The sequence below is a fragment of the Mustela erminea genome, chromosome 12, assembly GCF_009829155.1.
Source record: "Mustela erminea isolate mMusErm1 chromosome 12, mMusErm1.Pri, whole genome shotgun sequence".
Taxonomy (NCBI): Eukaryota; Metazoa; Chordata; class Mammalia; order Carnivora; family Mustelidae; genus Mustela; species Mustela erminea.
The window spans coordinates 64,987,521-65,006,539 of record NC_045625.1 but is presented as its reverse complement, the minus strand read 5'-3'; the positions used below and the strand labels follow the sequence as shown (position 1 = coordinate 65,006,539).

Here is a 19,019-nt window from a genome sequence, read left to right as displayed (position 1 = left end):
GCTGACACACAGATCGTGGCCTTACGAGATGCGAGCAGGGAACCCAGCCATGCTGTCAGACAGCTGACCTACAGAATGGTAGACAATAAGAGGGCACTGTTTTAAGCCTCTAAACATGTGGCCCATTGTTACAGCAGCAATAGAAAATCAATACAATAAGATTTGAGAAACATAACAAAGAAGCAGAGGAGTCCTCAAATGCCATCAAGAACCTAATACCACATCTAATATCTGTTCACAACCAGATTTTCCAAACCAGGTCCCATCTGTCCTCTGATGTTACCATCCCACCGGGGCAGTGAAGAGGGCAGTCAGAAAAGTACCAGTTCAGTTCTTCCGGTGAGGATCCCGAGACTGAGCGAGCTATGGTTTGCCTACAGTGGCCTGTCTGGTTAGTGGAAGGACAGAGACTAGAACTCCAAACTCGTGGCTCCCAGCCCAGCAACCTTCCAGAAACTCCTAGAGGGAGGAGACATTAAAGATCAGACCATCTACCTACCTTCCTGTAGATGGCAAAGATGGTTCCAATGGAGGCCAGGCAGTCGATGTTAGAAGATCCATCCAGTGGGTCAAAGCAGACCACGTACTTCCCCTAAATGCACGGAGAGAAGAACCACCTGATTGGTCCCCTTTCAAACAACACACTCCATGTAAGTGGCTGTAAATGGCAGGCAACACTACATCAAAAAGTGATTGAGAGCAAAGGGTTATCCTTACCAAAAAATGCAATTACTAAGGGTGGCAAAGTATATCAGCATCTATGAATCCTAAGCCCAGGACCAACCTGCCTGTAGACGGATGAGCTGATGCCCACGTGAGGCAATCCAGGTCCCATCCACCTCCTCGCTTCCTCTGGCTCTGCCCTCCCCGGCCCCCTGGAGACTCAGGGCTGCCGATGGTGTGACAGGAAACCCAGTCTGAAACTGACAACTGGCCCAGAGCGGTAGAGAAGCAGAAGGTGAACCCGGGCCAGCTCTATCCATAGCCGTGGTGAGATCGGTTATAGATTTATTCATGTCTCTTGCTGAACCCCTCTGCAGACAGGCTTTCCTCCTTTTGGAGCATTTTTGCCAAAAGACTTTGCCAAAAGAACAACATTCCAGAGCCTCTGGATCTAAGAGAGCTAGTATCCATAAATAGTCATGGGAATGAAAATACTGTCCCAGGTTTTGCTGCAGCCGACCCACCTGTCCTACGTGAAGACCAGAAGACAGAGTGGGTGGGATCTTTCTAGCTCACCCCACTGCTGTTACAGGCTGCTCCAGCTGTCACTCCGTAGAAAGAAATCACCAGATACTTTTTACAGGCCTCTATGTGCAAGGTTCCAGGAGAGCTGGAGTGATGGGAATCATAGTCTCCTGGCTAATTCCACACGGATAGTAGAACATCTAGGAAGACAGGAGTCATCTCTTCCACCACTAAAATTACTTCTCCCTGACTTTCTGGTGAGTAATACCCTAGCTTAAGCTGACCTTTATTTCTTTTTTATTCCTTGCTCAGTGGGGATGAGGGCAGATTAAAAAGTGGGATAATCCATAAATTTGGAAATTCCCCATTCTCCCTGTAGATAATTCAAGTGAGCCCATTCATTCAGGCATGCATGCTTTCTACAAATATCTGTTGAACATCTGGAACATGCAGGAAAATGCTCAAGGAGCTGGCATGGAAGTAGGCATGGAATATTCAAGAACTAGCACTAAGACCTGTATGGCTTGGGTCAACTGGTGGGGAAAATGATGAATTAGATCGGAGAGATGATTGGGGGCATATCAGTGGGAGCTAAACGTTGAAAATGATCAGCGTCGTTTAGTTTAAATTGTGTGACACAGCGAGAGTAAAGTACTTTGCACAGTCTCTGATATACAGCAGGTATTTAATAAATTTGGCTTTACCTGTTCTGTCCTCTCATTATGAAGAAATGGTCTCCAACACCTAATGTATAAAACAAGGACCAGTCCCAGTATTTATTTTGTATAATAGCTGAGCATAGGTTGAATTTTTGGCCACCAGCAAACCTCTGTCTTTAATGAACTGTTTGTGAAACCAGAATGACTACAGACCCTCCCCAGTCACGCCCTGCACTGACCAGGTTTGCCATTGTATTAAGGCAACAGCACATGATCCTTACGCTTTCTTTCCTACATGAATCTGTTTCTCAGGCACAAAGAGATCTCTGCCAAAACCAGAGCTCCCTTGGAGAAGTGTGTGTTGGGGTAATGGGGCATAGAAGTGGGATGGGTGCTCTTCCTAGGAACTCTACTTTTTATTGGACTTAATGACTTTGAAGCCACAAAAAAAAATGCAACACTTATTCCGGGCACATGAAAACACATGAACCCCACCCATTGAGGCATTTCCAGTAAATTACTCTGTTTTACTTCCTGAATGAATCACTCCGTCATAGAATTTTTTTCACTAGACAGTGTCAGACTTCTAGCTAAAGAAGTATGCAATCCATTTTTTTTTTTCCAGGAAACAGAATTTAAGGAATCAAGGAAAATCCCAGAAACTAAAGAAAAGCAAAGCAACCAGATTCTTCCCGACTCGGTAGTGCCATCTTCTGGTGAAGATGGGAACTGCATTCCAGCCCTGCTCTCACCCTCTTCTCCTTGGCGGTGATAATCGCGTCTTTATTCTCCTCCGAAACCAGGACGCAGGTGCTGTAAGAGGACTGGAGCATGTTGATCACCAAAGAATTGGATAACACGTCCAATTTCTTCACCTCATCCCCGGTCACATTCACGCTTCCCGCAATTCCATACCTAAGAAGAGGGGAGTCTGAATTAAATCACTAAAGGAATCCAAACTCCAGCAGAGAAGCCCAGAAGCCATTGTATGCCAGCTTTTCCCCTCATGGCTGCAGAGTCTCCAAATTATACAGACCAAGTGTAACATGACTCACAGTGGGGATTCTCAACTTTGCTTCCTTTACACTTAAGGGATATATGGTCTTATCCCCTTATTTTCACAAAAACCTTACCGAGAACTCAGTCTTAATAAAACACAAACCAGCATTGGGCAGTGGGAGGAGAAGGAAAAGGGCTAGTTCATAAACTCAGACACATTGCTGTCTTTACTGACTCCAGCAAATAAAGGCTCATGGCTTTCCAGCCCGGAAATTTCAAATATCTGTTGATTACCCAAATAGTGGACCAGTGAGTGGAATGAAAAATAGCCCCATTGACAGCTTTGTGTTCCTTACGAAGGAAAGTTGGGGACACAATTCACTAGTTTAATTTTGTTCTTCATTGCCATTTCAAGCAATGTAAGAAAAATTCTATCTAGCTTTTTATTTTAGAATATCCATATGCAAGGTCTCCCAGTTCCCACCCTCATGGACAGGATCCTTCTAAAATACCAACCAGAGGGACGCCTGGGTGGCTCAGTTGGTTAAGCAGCTGCCTTCGGCTCAGGTCATGATCCCAGCGTCCTGGGATCAAGTCCCACATCGGGCTCCTTGCTCGGCAGGGAGCCTGCTTCTCCCTCTGTCTCTGCCTGCCACTCTGCCTGTGCTCGCTCTCTCTCCCTCTCTCTCTCTGACAAATAAATAGAATCTTTAAATTAATTAATTAATTAATTAATTAATTAAATACCAACCAGATAACTCTGGTCTCACCCTGAGTTCCCAGGTTCCCCACGGTGGACCTGAGGTCCCACCAAGGAAGCCCTGTCCCACTCACCTCATTCAGCCAGTCTCACCTCCAGAATCCACCGGACACACACTTGCCTTACATGTACCCCTGAGTTTGCCATCCTACCCCCACACTCTTCCACACTCATCCCTCTAAAAGTGGAGTGGCTATTACCCCGCTCAAGCCTTTTTCATCTCAACAGTACAACAGTCCTGTGGCCACCAGCACCCAGCAAACTGTTCCCCTCCTTTTCACCTTCACTCATGGTGTTTCTCCACAGGAATGCTCTCTGCCAACTATCAGCTTTTCACTAGTCTCCCTCCTTGTCCCTTCTGGAAGGTTCCTTGGTCCCACTGTAGTGGGACACTTCCCCACACTGGACACATCCCCTATCATCCCTCCCTCCCACAGCAGTTCATGACCTGTTCATGCAAAAACCTTTCCTGCTGGACTGTCTGTTCACTGAATGCTAGACTGCTGGCCTACTGTACTGGTTTCCATAGTGCTCAAGGACATAGTAGATGCTCAATACACATTCAATGAATTATGAAGAAGGCATGGCAGGAAAGTAATTTCCCTACTTCTCCTTTATTTAATGTCATTTATTTGTTGAAGGAATCCTCAAGTGGTTCTAACAGGTAGCCAGGGTTGAGAACCACTGATCTACCCTCTGCAGTAGACAACTCATTTCCCACCCTCCTTGACTGACAGCCTTCTTCCAGATGCCATCTACCCTTAAACCCCCAACAACACCCCTCCTTCCAGAAAGAATGAAAGCTCATTCATACTGAGACCTAATTGTCTGACAACTGCTCCAAGTTAGGTCACAGATGCAAGAGAGCTTTATAACCCACAGGACAATATCTTTTGCCATTTTAACTAATATTAAAACTTTACTGACAATTTTTGGGGTGCCTGGGTGGCTCAGTTGGTAAGCATCTGCCTTTGGCTCAGGTCATGATCCCAGGGTCCTGGATTCCAGCCCCACATTGGGCTCTTTGCTCGGCGGGAAGCCTGCTTCTCCCTCTCCCACTCCGCCTGCTTGTGTTCCCTCTCTCACTGCGTCTTTCTCTGTCAAATAAGCAAATAAAATCTTTAAGAAAAACGTTACTGACAATTTTTAAATGGAATATTCTACCACTGACAGTAGAAAACCATGAAGATGTTTCCAGAAGAAGCATTCTAGCATTCCCTTCTTCTTACAGCCACGAGAAGACCAAAAAAGAAGGAAAAAAAAAAAACCCATGAAAATTTCTGATCCCTTTGGTATTCATTAAGTTTGTGCCTAAAAATATCTTCCCAGAAAAAGGAAGCAAAAGAATGAGGGGCTTGAGGTCCCCTAAGTGAGAAGGGACAGAAGTACGTGGAAGTCCCATTTTCGTGAGCAGAATTGCTCCAGGACAGAGAGCAACCCTCTAGCAATATGAGAAGCAATTCCCTTGCTGTTCCATTGTCCTGTTAATTAATCTCAGCATTTCGTTAGAAAGAAGGAATTTCCAGACAATGGGCTTCTCACGCTGCCACTTTGGTGTTTCTTACTGAGGGGCTAGGGAAGGATGTCATCTGAATTGGCAGGGTATGGGGCTCCTGCCAGCCTGAGGACCCCTGTCTCACGGCCTCTGAGAAAAAGGTGGAGCCTGACATCTTGATTCGGTGGTCTGCACCTGCCACCTAGTGGACAGTCAGCAGCATGGCCCAGCCAGCCACAAATTTCCTCAGATCTGCCCTGGGAACCACTATAATCATGAGAATTTACTGAGCATTTATTATGGATCTGGCCTTTTTGAAATCTTCATCCCATGGATCCACTAAGCCTTACAACAACCCTGTAAGCTAGGGGCTGTTAGCATACCCTCCAGGTTACAAGTGAGAAACTGAGGTCCCAGCAAGTGTAGATAATCACACGGAAGGAAGAGCCAAGTTCAATGAAGCCCCTATTACCCAGTTCCTGAGTCTACTTCATCTGGACGCTCAACAGCCACAAAGCTAAGAGTTCTGAAGCCAATTAGTACAACCCTACCACAGCCGCCATTGCCTAGCTAAGCATCCTGCCAAGAGGAGAAGCGCATTAAGGTGGGTAGAATATACAGAAATGTCAGCAAGCAGCGGAGATGCCCAGAAAATGGCTCTAAGCATAGCAGGGCCCATATTGCAGGGACAGGGAAAGTCCCTATTTAGTGTCACTCAGCATAACTCATCACCTCATAGGAACAGGACAGAGGCAAATGGCTTCACCTCGCATTCACGAAAGTTCTTAATTGTAGAGCTTGGCCATTATCGCTGGATGACACAATAATACAGTTATAGCACAGAGAGTGGGGAAAGACGATCATAATACATCTTTATTATTTATTTATTATTATTATTTTTTTTTAAGCAGGCTCCACTCCCAGTGTGGAGGCCGATGCAGGGTTTGAACTCATGATCCTGAGATCAAGACCTGAACTGAGATCAAGAGTCAGATGCTTAACCAAATGAGCCACTCAGGTGCCCCATAATGCTATCAATTTTTTTCTGTATTATAAGTACTAAATTGTTAAGAATTAATACTTTAAATTATCAGATTTTGTTATTTCTTTTTGTTATTTCATTTTTGGAATAATAATAATGGGTCCTTTCAACTTTTGAGAAGACCTCCACTGGACTTTCTCTTGGAACCCCAGAGAAAATCAGCTTCTTTTTACCACAGACTTAAACTGGACACTTGGCTTTGTGAAATTTTATTAAAGGTAAACCTCACTAAAATTGAGTCAGGAGGCCAGAAGGGGGAGCCCTCACACTGGACCACTGGAGGTCATTGCCGAAGTGTTGTCAATTCCAAACCCTAACAGAAGAATCCTCCAGGAAATCATCAATTAATTACAGACTTCTATAAGAAAAGATGTGGGTGGCATCTCCTACAAGAAACTGACTAGCCCAGCAACGCAGTCAGTAAAAAACCGTGAAGGCCCTGAACTCTTGTTTTTCACCAATGGGCTTTCGTTCAAAACAACCCCTGCCAATTTCCTCCTCTGTAAAATAACCTTCTTCTCCTTTGTTAGACCAGCCTCTGGTTTTTGGCAGAGCTTACTTGTCCCAGATTGCAATTCTCTACTATTCCTAATAAACTCATTTTTGCTGGCAAAGTAAGCAACTTATTTTTAAGGTCAGCAGCTGTGACAGTCAGCAGCTGTAGCATGAACTTGGCCTCATTCTGCGCTTGGAAGGAGTACAGAAGAGAATCAAGTGGAAGAGCGCTCTGCATTCCTTCCTCCTCAACCCAGAACATCCCAGCTTCCTGCACGCCAAGCAGAGAAGATAAAGAGTCACAGAGAAGAAACAAAAAATTGTCTTAAAAGCAAAAAAGACTCCTTTCCAAAATAAGACTGAAGCTTCAGGGCAGGGAGTTATTTTGTAAATGATTCCTAGCTCCTAGCACATTGGCAAAGTTCATGGCAATAAAATGCTCATATCTGCTAGGAGCTAAAGCGAAATCTCAAGTGTTTCTCACTGTTGCTTTGCGCAGCAAGAAACAAATCATGATAATTCAACCTATATAAATGCAACAAGCCCCTGAGCTGGTCATCATTATAATACATGGCAACTGGAAAAATTATACATTTTTTTTTAAAAAGAAAAAGAAAAAAAAATTTTTTTCCTCCATACCATCTCTCCCAGTATTTTGTTGTTTTCTTGAAACAAGTCAAGAGCCCTTCATCAGAGACAGAAACTTTAAAAGCACCTTCCCTCCAGACACAGAGGCAGCTTCCCCAAGCACCTGCAGGTTTGCCCATGCCCCACCCGTGCCTGAATCCCTGCGTGTCAAGGGCGGGTCTGAGCACCCGCACCTGCTCCCCGCGGACTCACAGGTGGGCCAGGCCGGCCTTGCGCACAGCCGAGGATATGGCTTTGATGGCCGTCAGCATGGAGTTCAGCAGTTGCGTGAGCTCCCCAGTCCCTTTGGCCTGACGCCCCTTTTCCATAACGTAGCGGGTCAGGGTGAGCATGTCCGTTTCAAAGGGGCTTCTGTCCGACATCGTGGCGGGGAACTTTGCAAATCCTTCTTTTCTCCCAGGAAGCCCTGTTTATCTCGAAAGGCTGTAGCTCAGTCGGTATCAGAGCTGGTTCCTGCCCGCCCTGCCAGGACCGTTAAGGAAAAAGTGCCCCAACCCACGTGGTTGAGACAACTGGGCAAGCCCTCAAGGAAATCTCTCTGGCAGGCTGATTTGGAAGGATGCCAAAGCACCATAAGCAAGCTGCAAATAGAATCAGGCAGCCCAGAAACACACACCTCATTTTTCTTGATGATCCCAGGAAGCAACCCTTCAGTAACTGGTGGGAGAAGAGAAATCCAGCCACTAAAAAAAAAAAAAAAAAAAAATCCATAAAACCCTCTCCTTCCAGGACTCAGGATGCTTTGCATCTACTACAGAACCCAATTCCCCTGTGCCTATGGGAGGCACGCTGGCAAGTAACTTATCTGGGGTATAGGTCAGGTGATGAGATAATCCTGGTTCTGCTTAGCCAGGGGTCTTTCATAAACGTTTGCAAAGGGGGCTTCTTATTTCCAAAAGCACGTGTGACCAAAGGGGTATCCATGATAGATAACCAAATCTAGAAGAAGAAAATTACCCTCCTAGCGCAGTGTCTCACATCAGGGTTTTTTTTTATCAAGTCCTCTAGATTTGCACTTTTTTTTTTTTTAAAGATTTTATTTGTTTATTTGACAGACAGAGAACACAAGTAGACAGAGAGGTAGGCAGAGAGAGGGGGGGGGAAGCAGACTCCCAGCTGAGCAGAGAGACCGATGTGGGACTCGATCCCAGGACCCTGAGACCATGACCTGAGCCAAAGGCAGCGGCTTAACCCACTGAGCCACCCAGGCGCCCTAGATTTGCACTTTCAATTCAAAAATGCTACTTGCTTACTGAAAGGAAACATTACGAAAATATATAAAGAAAAGTGAGGGGCACCTGGGTGGCTCAGTCAGTTAAGCATCTGCCTTCGACTTGGGTCATGATCATAGGGTCCCTGAGATCGAGCCCTGGGATCAAGTCCCCCATGGGCTCCCTGCTCAGAGGAGGGTCTTCTGCTCCTCCCCCTACTCGTGCTCTCTCTCTCTCAAATAAATAAAATCTTGAAAGAATGAATAAAGGAAAGAAAGAGAGAGAGACCTCACCACCAGTCCAGCCCCCAACCCACTCTGTAGGACTAACTGGGTTGGTGGGGGGTCTGTATGGGTCATAGGCACTGGTGGGGGCCTGCCTAGGGTGGACCAAGAAGGTTCTGTAGGGGCACACACACCCGGCACTGAGTCCCAAGCTAGTTAGCTACCTGCTAGATATCCCCGGGAAGTTTCCTGAATCCTCAGTTTTCTCTCTTATAAGTGGGAATAGCAGTAAAACACCTACCTAGAGTCATTGTCAGGGTTAAAAACAAAAAGATGAGCCTGGCACATAATAGATACTCAGTACCTCTGAGCTATTATAGATATATATATATAACTATTTTAGATGTATATTTTTTAGATGTGTATTTAATAATTACATGTACCTATGGTTTAGATGTATGTACGACTATTGTTAGAGTTTTTATTTTTGTTGTTGTTAGATTTTTTAGATGTATATTAACTCTTATGTATATATAACTATTTTAGATGTATATGTAACTGTTATGTGTACATATATAACTCCATTTTGCAAAATAGAATATGCACATGCTCTGTCGAATATAAATGAAGACGTTGCGATGGGATTTTTTTTCTGACAATTAATTCAATCAGAATGTGTTTAGCTGCAAGCAAGAGAAAACTCAGACGACTTAGATATGCGGGAGTTTATTTTTCTCATGTTTTCTCATGAATTCACTAGGAGTGGCTGCTGGCATTTATTTAGCTACTCAAAGTTTCCATGAGGAGCCCCTCTGTCTCTTCTGTTATCTTTGGTCAGCTGGCTTATGCCACTAAGCTAAGACACCTCAAGAGCACAAAATGGCAGCCACCATTCTGAACATCTAGCCCACACTGAAGACCCAAAGAGGGGAGAAGGGCGCTCCCATCACATCAGTTGCCTTTTATTAGAAAAGAAGTATTTCCCCAGAACACTCTCCCCCGCCCTCTCCCTACACACACACCAGTGGACTTCTGCCTATATAGCTTTGACCAGATTTATGTCATATGGGGACCCCTTGTTACGGGGGTTGAGCACTGGTATTCCATAGACCAGCCCATCTCAAGTGGCTGCCATAGCAAACATCTCAGAAGTACACATCCATGTTGGTACACAGAGATATACTGCAATCCAAGGTGTGGACAGTTTGATGATTCTGGAAATATTCACTCTTGAAACAATGTTTCAATGAGCTTCCATATCTTTGTGCACCTGCTTGTGTGAGCCTTTAGTAAGATACAGCTGTGGATACCTGCTCTGTCAGAACACTTAAATTTTGACACCACCAGCATCTAAATCAGAGAGCTCTCTTTTTTTTTTCTGAGAGCTTTGGGAAATGGTGAAAACTATGGAGGGAACCTTCTTTACTTGCCGAGTCATGTTGCCATTAACGAGTAACAAGTTTTGTCTGATCAACAATGATTCTTCTGACATGACTATAGTAGGAGATGTAACCGGGTGTTAGGAGTCCTGGGCCAGTAAGTGAGTACACTTACTGTGTACTGGTTATTGGTTTCCAGATCTCCTTTGAAGTACAACATTGTCATCACAGGATTTCCCATGTGACGGTACGAAAGGATGCCGGTCAGTGAGCCTTCACATCTTCCCTGGAGAAAGGATTATGTCTATGCACACTAACACCGATTCATGAGTATTTGTAGCAGCTCTATTTATAATGTCAGAGACTGCAAACCCAAGTGCTCCTCAGTGAATGGATAAACAAACTGGGGTAGAGCCGTAAAATAGACTAGAGTTCAGCAATAAAAAGGAGCAAACCTGTTGCATGCAGCCCCGGGACGAATCTCAAAGACACTGTACTAAGTGAAAGAAACCACTCTCAAAGATTACATGTGATATGATTCCATTTATATTTTTAGAAAACAAAATTAAGTATAAAGAGAACAATTCCATAGTTGCCAGGGTCTACAGGTGTGGGGAGGGTCGAGACAAGGACTGTTGCCTGATGGGACTGTTCCCTATCCGAATTATGGTGATGGCAATTCATTTTTTTTGTTTTGTTTTGTTTCGTTTTGTTTTTTAAGATTTTATTTATTTATTTGACAGACAAGTAGGCAGAGAGGCAAGCAGAGAGAGAGCCCGGGAAACAGGCAGAGCCTGTTGCCGGGGCTCTGCTGAGCAAGACAGCCTGATGTAGGGCTCGGTCCCAGGACCCTGGGATTATGACCCGAGCCGAAAGCAGAGGCTTCAACCCACTGAGCCACCCAGGTGCCCCGGTGATGGCAATTTGAATCTATACGTGTGTTAAACTCAAATAGCTTTACACTTTTTTAAAAAATTCATATTACTATAGAACAAAATACAAAATGGATCATGGACAGTCTGCAAACTGTACCAGTCCGTGACCAAGTTAGTAGAAATATTCAAAATATTTAGAAATGTCTATAGCCATTGTCCTATGTTGTGTTTGCTCTGTCTGTATTAAAATGTGATTTAAATCTAGCAATAAGGGGCGCCTGGGTGACTCGGTCAGTTAATCATCTGCCTTTGGCTCAGGTCATGATCTCAGAGTCCTGGAATCGAGTCCTGCATCAGGCTCCTTGCTCAGTGTGGAATCTGCTTCTCCCTCTCCCTCTTCTCCTCTCCCCTGCTCTCTCTCTCTCTCTGGTTCTCCATCTCTCTCTCAAAAAAACAATGAAATCTTTAAAAATAATAATAATAAATCTAATAATAAAATGTAATTTAAATTTAAATGAAATTTTAATCTAATACTAAATAATCAGGAACTGCATTTTATATGTAATTGTTTTTTATTTCATTTTTCCAGGTTTGGGTTTTTTTGTTTTTTTGTTTTTTTAACCACTGTAACGATTTTTTAAGCACACCGTGCAGTGGCATCAAATAGATTCACAGTCTGCTGCATCCCTCAGCTGAAACTCTCCTTAAAGGATAACTCTCTTCTTTGGCCTTTCCTGTAAGTCTTTCTATTATGTTTTATAAAAGTATATGTTAGCAAGATTGGAAGTGAAACCAACCAACCAGTACCTCGGGGTAAACTCCCAGAGAAGCTCTGCGCCCAGGCACACGCCCATGTTAAGAATACGAGAAGACTGGAGACCTTGGAGATGGAGGAGGGAGTGGTATTGGCTAGTGTCCTTTCTAAGTGGTCATGACTCATCCACAAAGGTAACAGGGGAGGGTCTGCTATTTGTGCCACCATCTGGCGCTGGGCGCAGCGATCACACCCCTTTTGCAGCTACACTTAAATGTTACAAGTTCGAGTTACCTAGTGGTCTAAAATTGCAACTGATGACCTTTCAGCAAATGCCAGAGTTCCTTCAGGGCACACAACAGGGTGGAAACAGAGCGGCCATGGTGGGAGCCGGCAGAGAGGGAGAGCGGTACCCAGCCCTCATTTAGCTCAGGGCCACTGATCTGCCAGTGACTCCAAGGCTGCCTGGAGCCCTGCTCTGCTTGATGGCGGATGCTCACAGTCTGAGTGAGTAAGGACAAGCAGACGCCCTGACAGTCGAGCCAATCTTGCTCTTGGATCAGGATCTGAAGACAAGGATCTGGAACGTGACTCTAGAGATCAACCAAGGGATGCTTCTTCGTTAGCAAAACCCTGCTAAGAGAGTTTCCATTCACTCCCCCATGTGATCCCAATGTACGGGGTTGCTTTTTAAGTTGTCAATCAGAGAGGATTTTATTATAAGAAACAGTGCCATCAGGCAAAAAAGAAAAAAAAATGCGATTGCTGCGAAATGTTTAAAAATGTGCACACATTTGCCCCCGTAGGACTGCAGTGTTTGCTGTGTATCTGAGTGGAACACCGAGGCCGTTGTAAGCTGTTCCACGTGGGGAATCTGGTTGTTTTTTTAAGATTTGAATTTATTTATTTATTTGTTTGTTTTTTGTTTGTTTGTTTGTCTGTTTGACAGAGAGAGACACAGGGAGAGAGAACACAAGCAGGGGGAGTGGGAGAGGGAGAAGGAGACTCCTGGCTGAGGGGGAGCCGGATGCAGGCTCCATCCCAGGACCCCGGGATCACAACCTGAGCCGAAGGCAGACGCCCAATGACTGAGCTACCCAGGCACCTTGGAAATCTGATTGTTTGGGGGATTACCCTGTTTTTCCTCACGCACCAGTGAAATCAGCTTAAGCTTCAACTTTGCAGGATAAAAGAAAACAAAGATAGGAAATCAAGAATCCAATTTCTACTCTTCTATAATATACTAAGTCCAGTTTTCAGTGCCTAAAAACTGTATGAGGAAGTGCTATATACATTCGTCAAGTGGAAAAAACAAAGTTAAAGTGGAACGAGCCCATGTTAGAGCTATTTTTTAATTCAGTGGTAACCGCTGTGCTTTTTATTCTTATTCTCACCATGCTATGCATTTTTTAAAAAACATTTTAAGACTTGGGATGCCTGGGTGGCTCAGTCAGTTCAGCATCTGCCTTCAGCTCAGGCCATGATCCCAGAGTCCTGGGATCGAATCCCACATGGGACTCCCTGCTCAGTGGGAAGCCTGCTTGCTTCTCCCTCTGCTTGTACTCTCTCTCTCTCTGACAAATAAGTAAAATCTTAAAAAACTAATTTTAATGAACTATTGGGACTTCATCAAGATCAAAAGCTTTTTCACAGCAAAGGAAACAGTTAACAAAACCAGAAGACAACTGACAGAATGGGAGAAGATATTTGCAAACGACATATCAAATAAAGGGCTAGTATCCAAAATCTATAAAGAGCTTATCAAAGTCAACACCAAAGAACAAATAATCCAATCAAGAAATGGGCAGAGGACATGAACAGACATTTCTGCAAAGAAGACATCCAGATGGGTGCCTGGGTGGCTCAGTTGGTTAGGCAACTGGCGTCAGCTCAGGTCATGATCCTGGAGTCCCAGGATCAAATCCCACATTGGGCTCCCTTCCCAGCAGGGAGTCTGCTTCTCTCGCTGACCTCTCTCCTCTCATTCTCTCTCTTGCTCTCTAAGAAATAAATAAGAAAAATACTAAAAAAAAAAAAAAAGAAGACGACGACGACATCCAGATGGCCAACAGACACATGAAAAAGTGTTCCACATCACTCGGCATCAGGGAAATACAAGTCAAAACCACAATGAGATAACACCTCACACCAGTCAGAATGGCTAAAATTAACAAGTCAAGAAATGACAGATGCTGGCGAGGATTCGGAGAAAGGAGAACCCTCCTACACTGTTGGTGGGAATGCAAACTGGTGCAACCACTCTGGAAAACAGCATGGAGGTTCCTCAAAAGTTGAAAATAGCGCTACCCTATGACCCAGCAATTGCACTACTGGGTATTTACTCTAAAGATACAAACGTAGTGATCCGAAGGGGCACGTGCACCCCAATATTTATAGCAGCAATGTCCACAATAGCCAAACTATGGAAAGAACCTAGATGTCCATCAACAGATGAATGAATAAAGAAGATGTGGTATATATCTACAATGAAATACTATGCAGCCATCAAAAGAAATGAAATTTTGCCACTTGTGGTGATGTGGATGGAACTAGAAGGTACTGTGCTTCACTAAATAAGTCAATCGGAAAAAGACAACTATCATATGATCTCCCTGATATGAGAAAGTGGAGATGCAATGTGGGGGGTTTGGAGGGTAGGAAGGGAGGGAGACAAACCATGAGAGACTCTTAATCTCACAAAACAAACTGAGGGTTGCCGGGGTGGGGGTAGGGAGAGGATGGTGGGGTTATGGACATTGGGGAGGGTATGTGTACCCTGGGGCTAATAATACATTATATGTTTATTAAAAATTTTAAAATAAAAATAATTAATTAATTGATTGATTGATTGATTTTAAGACTTTGGGGGTTTTTTCTTAAAGATTTTATTAATTTATTTGACAGAGAGAGATCACAAGTAGGCAGAGAGGCAGGCAGAGAGAGAGGGAGAGGAGGAAGCAGGCTCCCTGCTGAGCAGAGAGCCCGATGCGGGGCTCGATCCCAGGACCCTGGGATCACGACCTGAGCAGAAGGCAGAGGCTTTAACCCACTGAGCCACCCAGGCACCCCCAAGACTTTGGGTTTGGGGGTTTTTTTTTAGAGCAGTTTAGGTTTACAACAAAGTCAAGAGGAGATGCGGAGATTTCCCTTTTCTCCCTGTACCCCACACGTGCACTGTCCCTGTTACCAACTCACTCACCAGAGTGATACATTTTTTTTTTTTTTTTTACAAAGACAGACCTTCGTGGACACATCAGAATCACCCAAGGCCCGTAGTTTGCCTTAGGGTTCAATCCTGGTATTGCATATTTTATGGGTTTAGACAAACATATAATGACATAGATCTATCATCATATCATACCATACAGAGTATTCTCACTGCCCCAGAAATCCTCTTTGCTCCACCTGTTTATCTCTCCCTACCCCCCTCCCCTACCCCCATCCCCCCAACACTGACCTCTGCCAACCACTTTTTACTACACCCATTGTTTTGCTTTTTCCAGAATATCATACATATAGTTAGAGTCATATGCCATGCAGCCTTTTCATTTTGGCTTCTCTTAGAAATACACATCTAATTTTCTTCCATGTCCTTTCATGGCTTGATAGTCCATTTCTTTTAAGCACCAAATAATATTCCACTTTCTGGGTGGACCACAGTGCGTTTATCCATTCACCCACTGAAGGGCATCTTGGTTGCTTCCAGGTTTTGGCAATGATGAATTAAGCTGCTCTAAATAAATTTCTGCAGATTTTTGTATGATTTTTGTATGATGTATGATGATTTTGTATGATGTAAGCTCCCTTGGGTATCAGGTCCTGTGATGGCTGGGTCATATGGTAAGTGTATTCGGTTTTTCAAGAAAATTGCCAAGCTGACTTTCAGAGTGGCTGTACCACTTGGCATTCCCACAGGCAGTGAGAGCTCCTGTTTCTTCACATCCTCATCAGCATTTGGTGTTGTCAGTGTTCTGGAATTTGGCTATTCTAAAAAGTAAGTAGAGGTGTTCCTTGAATTTGCATTTCCCTGATGACATATGACGTGGAGCATATTTTCGTATGCTTATTTGCCATCTGAGTATTTTCTTTGGTGAGGTGTTTGTTAAGGTCTTCAGCCCTTTTTTAAGCAGTCATTTCCTTATTGAGTTTTTAAGAGTTCTTTGTATCTTTTTGGATAACAGTCCTATATTAGATGTGTCTTTTGCAAACATTTTCTCCCAGACTGTGACAGGTCTTCTCATCCTCTTGACACTGTGTTTCCCAGAGCAGTTTTTCATCTGCATGAAGCCTGCCTTATCAATTACTTCTTTCATGGATCATGTCTTTGTGTTCTATCTAAAACGTCATTACCATACCCAAGCTCATCTAGATTTTCTCCTGAGTTTTAGGGTTTATATTTTGGCCTACGATGCATTTTGAGTTAGTATTTGTGCTGGGTATAAGATGTGTCTAGATTCACTTTGTATATGTGGATGTCTGGCTGTTCTAACACCATTTGTTCAAGAGACTATCTTTGCTCCATTGAATTCCCTTTGCTCCTTGGTCAAAGATCAGTTGACGATATTTATGAGGGTCTGTTTCTGGACTCTCTATCCTGTTCCACTGATCTCTTTGTCTGGTCTTTCACCAATACCACACTGTCTTACTCTAGATTTTTAAAAATACCTTATTTACTTGTTCATTTATTAGAGAGAGCAAACATGAGCAGGGTGAGGAGCAAAGGGAGAGGAACAAGCAGACTCCACACTGAGCACGGAGACCAATGGGGAGCTCGATCCCACAACCCCAAGACCATGATCCGAGCAGAAATCAAGTTGGATGCCCAATTGACTGAGCCACCCAGGCTCCATTAATTTCTGTAGACTTATAGAAGTCTTGTAGTTGGGTAGCATCACTCCTCCAATTATGTTTTTCTCCTTCAATACTGTGTTGGCTATTCTTTTGTCTGCCCATATAAACTTTAGAACTAGTTTGTCAATACCCATAAAATAAACTTAACAGAATTTTGTTTTGGTGGCCTTGAATCTATAAATCAAGTTGGGAAGAACCAACATCTTGACAATATTAAGTCTTCCTATCTATGAACACAAGAGTGATTCTCCATTGATTTAATTCTTTGATTTCATGTATCAGAGTTTTGTAGATCTTCTATTTTGTTAGATTTGTTATGTATTTCATTTTGCTGGGTGCTCCCTCTGGAGCTGTAGGGATGAATCGTCCAGCTTCTGGTGGCTGTTGGCATTCCTTTCTTTGGCTTGTGGACACATTGGTCTTGTCTCTGCTTCCATCTTCACACTGCATTCTCTGTGTGTCTCTTAGAAAATCGCATTATCATTCGATTATGGACCCACCCAGGTAATCCAGGATAATCTCACCTCAAATTCCTTAATTAAATCTGCAAAAGATCCTCTAAGTAAGGTCATGTTCATAGGCTCTAAGGATTTGAATATGGACATGGCATTGGCAGGTTAGGGTTGAGGGAGCAGTAACAGGTTGCCACAATAATCATTCTGAAATTTTGAGAACCAATGATGCTCATCTGGAGTTTCTACCCACTTCCTGGTCACAGGGTGTTCCATCACCCAGTGGCATAGTATGGTGGCAAAGCCAGGCCAGCCAGGTGCTTTAAGTCAAACTGGACTTAGCTTTTGGTGAAAAATGAAACAAGCATGCCATCATGGAGAAACTCCTCTGCTGATATACTTTGAAATATTTAGAATTTAGGCTTACGTCCTGGCATGATTTTAACTTGGAACATGAGGGACACAGCTACGGAACCTGTAGGAACCAAAGTGAGACCTGTAGGTGGCAGCAGGGAGGCCTGGGGAACCTTTACAAACCCTGCTGACGCTGTTACTGAGGAACCTAATAGAAAATCCCCAGGTGAGTGGTGAAAGGGGGTGTTCTCCTTTGCAAAAAGAATACTATGTGTTAAGAGTAGGACTACACGTGGAGCCTTAGATCCAGCAGACCTGAGTTCCTGCCACACCACCACGTAATGCTCAGTGAACACTCTCCCTTAGTCCTCATCTGTGAAAGGCATCTCAGCATTTCCAAGGTCAAATCCAGATCTGAGATTCCACAAATCAGAGAATTACTGTTCATGCTGCTGATTCTTTAAGTCTGTGACTATCTTCCTCAGTGTTAAAAAAGACTGGATGCACCTATCCACAGCGAACACCAACAAGTACCAGTTGAAAACTCTGAAACCAATGGCCTCATCCAAAGTCACCACACAGAACATACCAATGGTACAGCAAAGTTATCTGTGATTTTGTTTGGTTTCATTGTGGCACTGAGTTAAGGGAGTATCATTTCCCATCCAGCTCTCTTAACAGTAAGAAATGGCTCCCAGACCACCCATCTCCCCCACTGCTTTTAGAACCAGGAGTTACAACAAAGCTACAAGGTGGTTAAAAATCCAAAGGTGTAGGCACCTGGGTGGCTCAGTGGGTTAAGCCTCTGCCTTTGGTTCAGGTCATGGTATTAAGGACCTAGGATCAAGGCCCACATTGGGCTCTCTGCTCAGCGGGGAGTCTGCTTCCCCCACCCCCACCTTTTGATCTCTGTCAAATTTAAAAAAAAAAAAAAAACTTTAAAAAAAATGATCGTAAAAGAGCTACTTTAAAAATATATATATATCCAAAGGTGCTTTTTGAGTTCTGGAGACGTGAGGCCTAGACACAGGTCGAGTTGGAAAACTACTGGCTTTAGGTCCAGTCACTGGACAAAAGCTCATCCAATGCTTAACATCAAACCAAGTTTCCCATTAGAAAATGCTCAATTAAAAAAACACTAAATTAGCAAGAATTGGAGGGGAAAGATAGATTTACACATACACATATTTAAACTCATTATATAAACATACTGACACACTAAATATACTTGATTTAAAATATTGTTAAACCCATTAAATGTATTAATTTGTATTTCCTATGAACCTATGTATGTATCATTATTTGCCCAAATCTAGAGCTCAAAAAATTCCAGATTTTTAACATGTAACTTGCTTGGCCATTTTAGCCCAGGTCAGCTGAGAAACTGCTTATATGGAGACTCTAGCAAGAACTCTACTAGCTTGCAACGAATTTCCTTGAATCTTGTTTTTATAACTTTTTTTCCTTATGGTCATTAGGCCTTAGGAATGCCTAGGCTCTGCAGCCAATCACTGAGTAAGCAAGCCTTCCCTTGCGACTCGGAGGGTTGCACCCACAAGTGAGGCCAACAGGCCACAGATGGGCCGCCCTTGACTTCTCACTGTCCAGTACCCAGGAAGGCGTGAACACCTCC

At 43.7% G+C, this 19,019-nt stretch overlaps 1 protein-coding gene across 1 annotated transcript in view; it reads right to left on the bottom strand.

Moving 5' to 3' along the window:
• FBP2 (fructose-bisphosphatase 2) overlaps nt 1–7,769 on the bottom strand; it is a 32,442-nt gene extending 24,673 nt beyond the window's left edge. The window contains exons 1-3 of the mRNA XM_032308562.1: nt 7,479–7,769; nt 2,600–2,762; nt 500–592 (exon numbers count right to left, since the gene is read on the bottom strand). Of these exons, the coding sequence (XP_032164453.1) occupies nt 500–592; nt 2,600–2,762; nt 7,479–7,648 (426 nt within the window). The 5' untranslated portion in view covers nt 7,649–7,769. The remainder of the gene's footprint in view (nt 1–499; nt 593–2,599; nt 2,763–7,478) is intronic.
• Between the last annotated feature and the right edge of the window lie 11,250 nt (nt 7,770–19,019).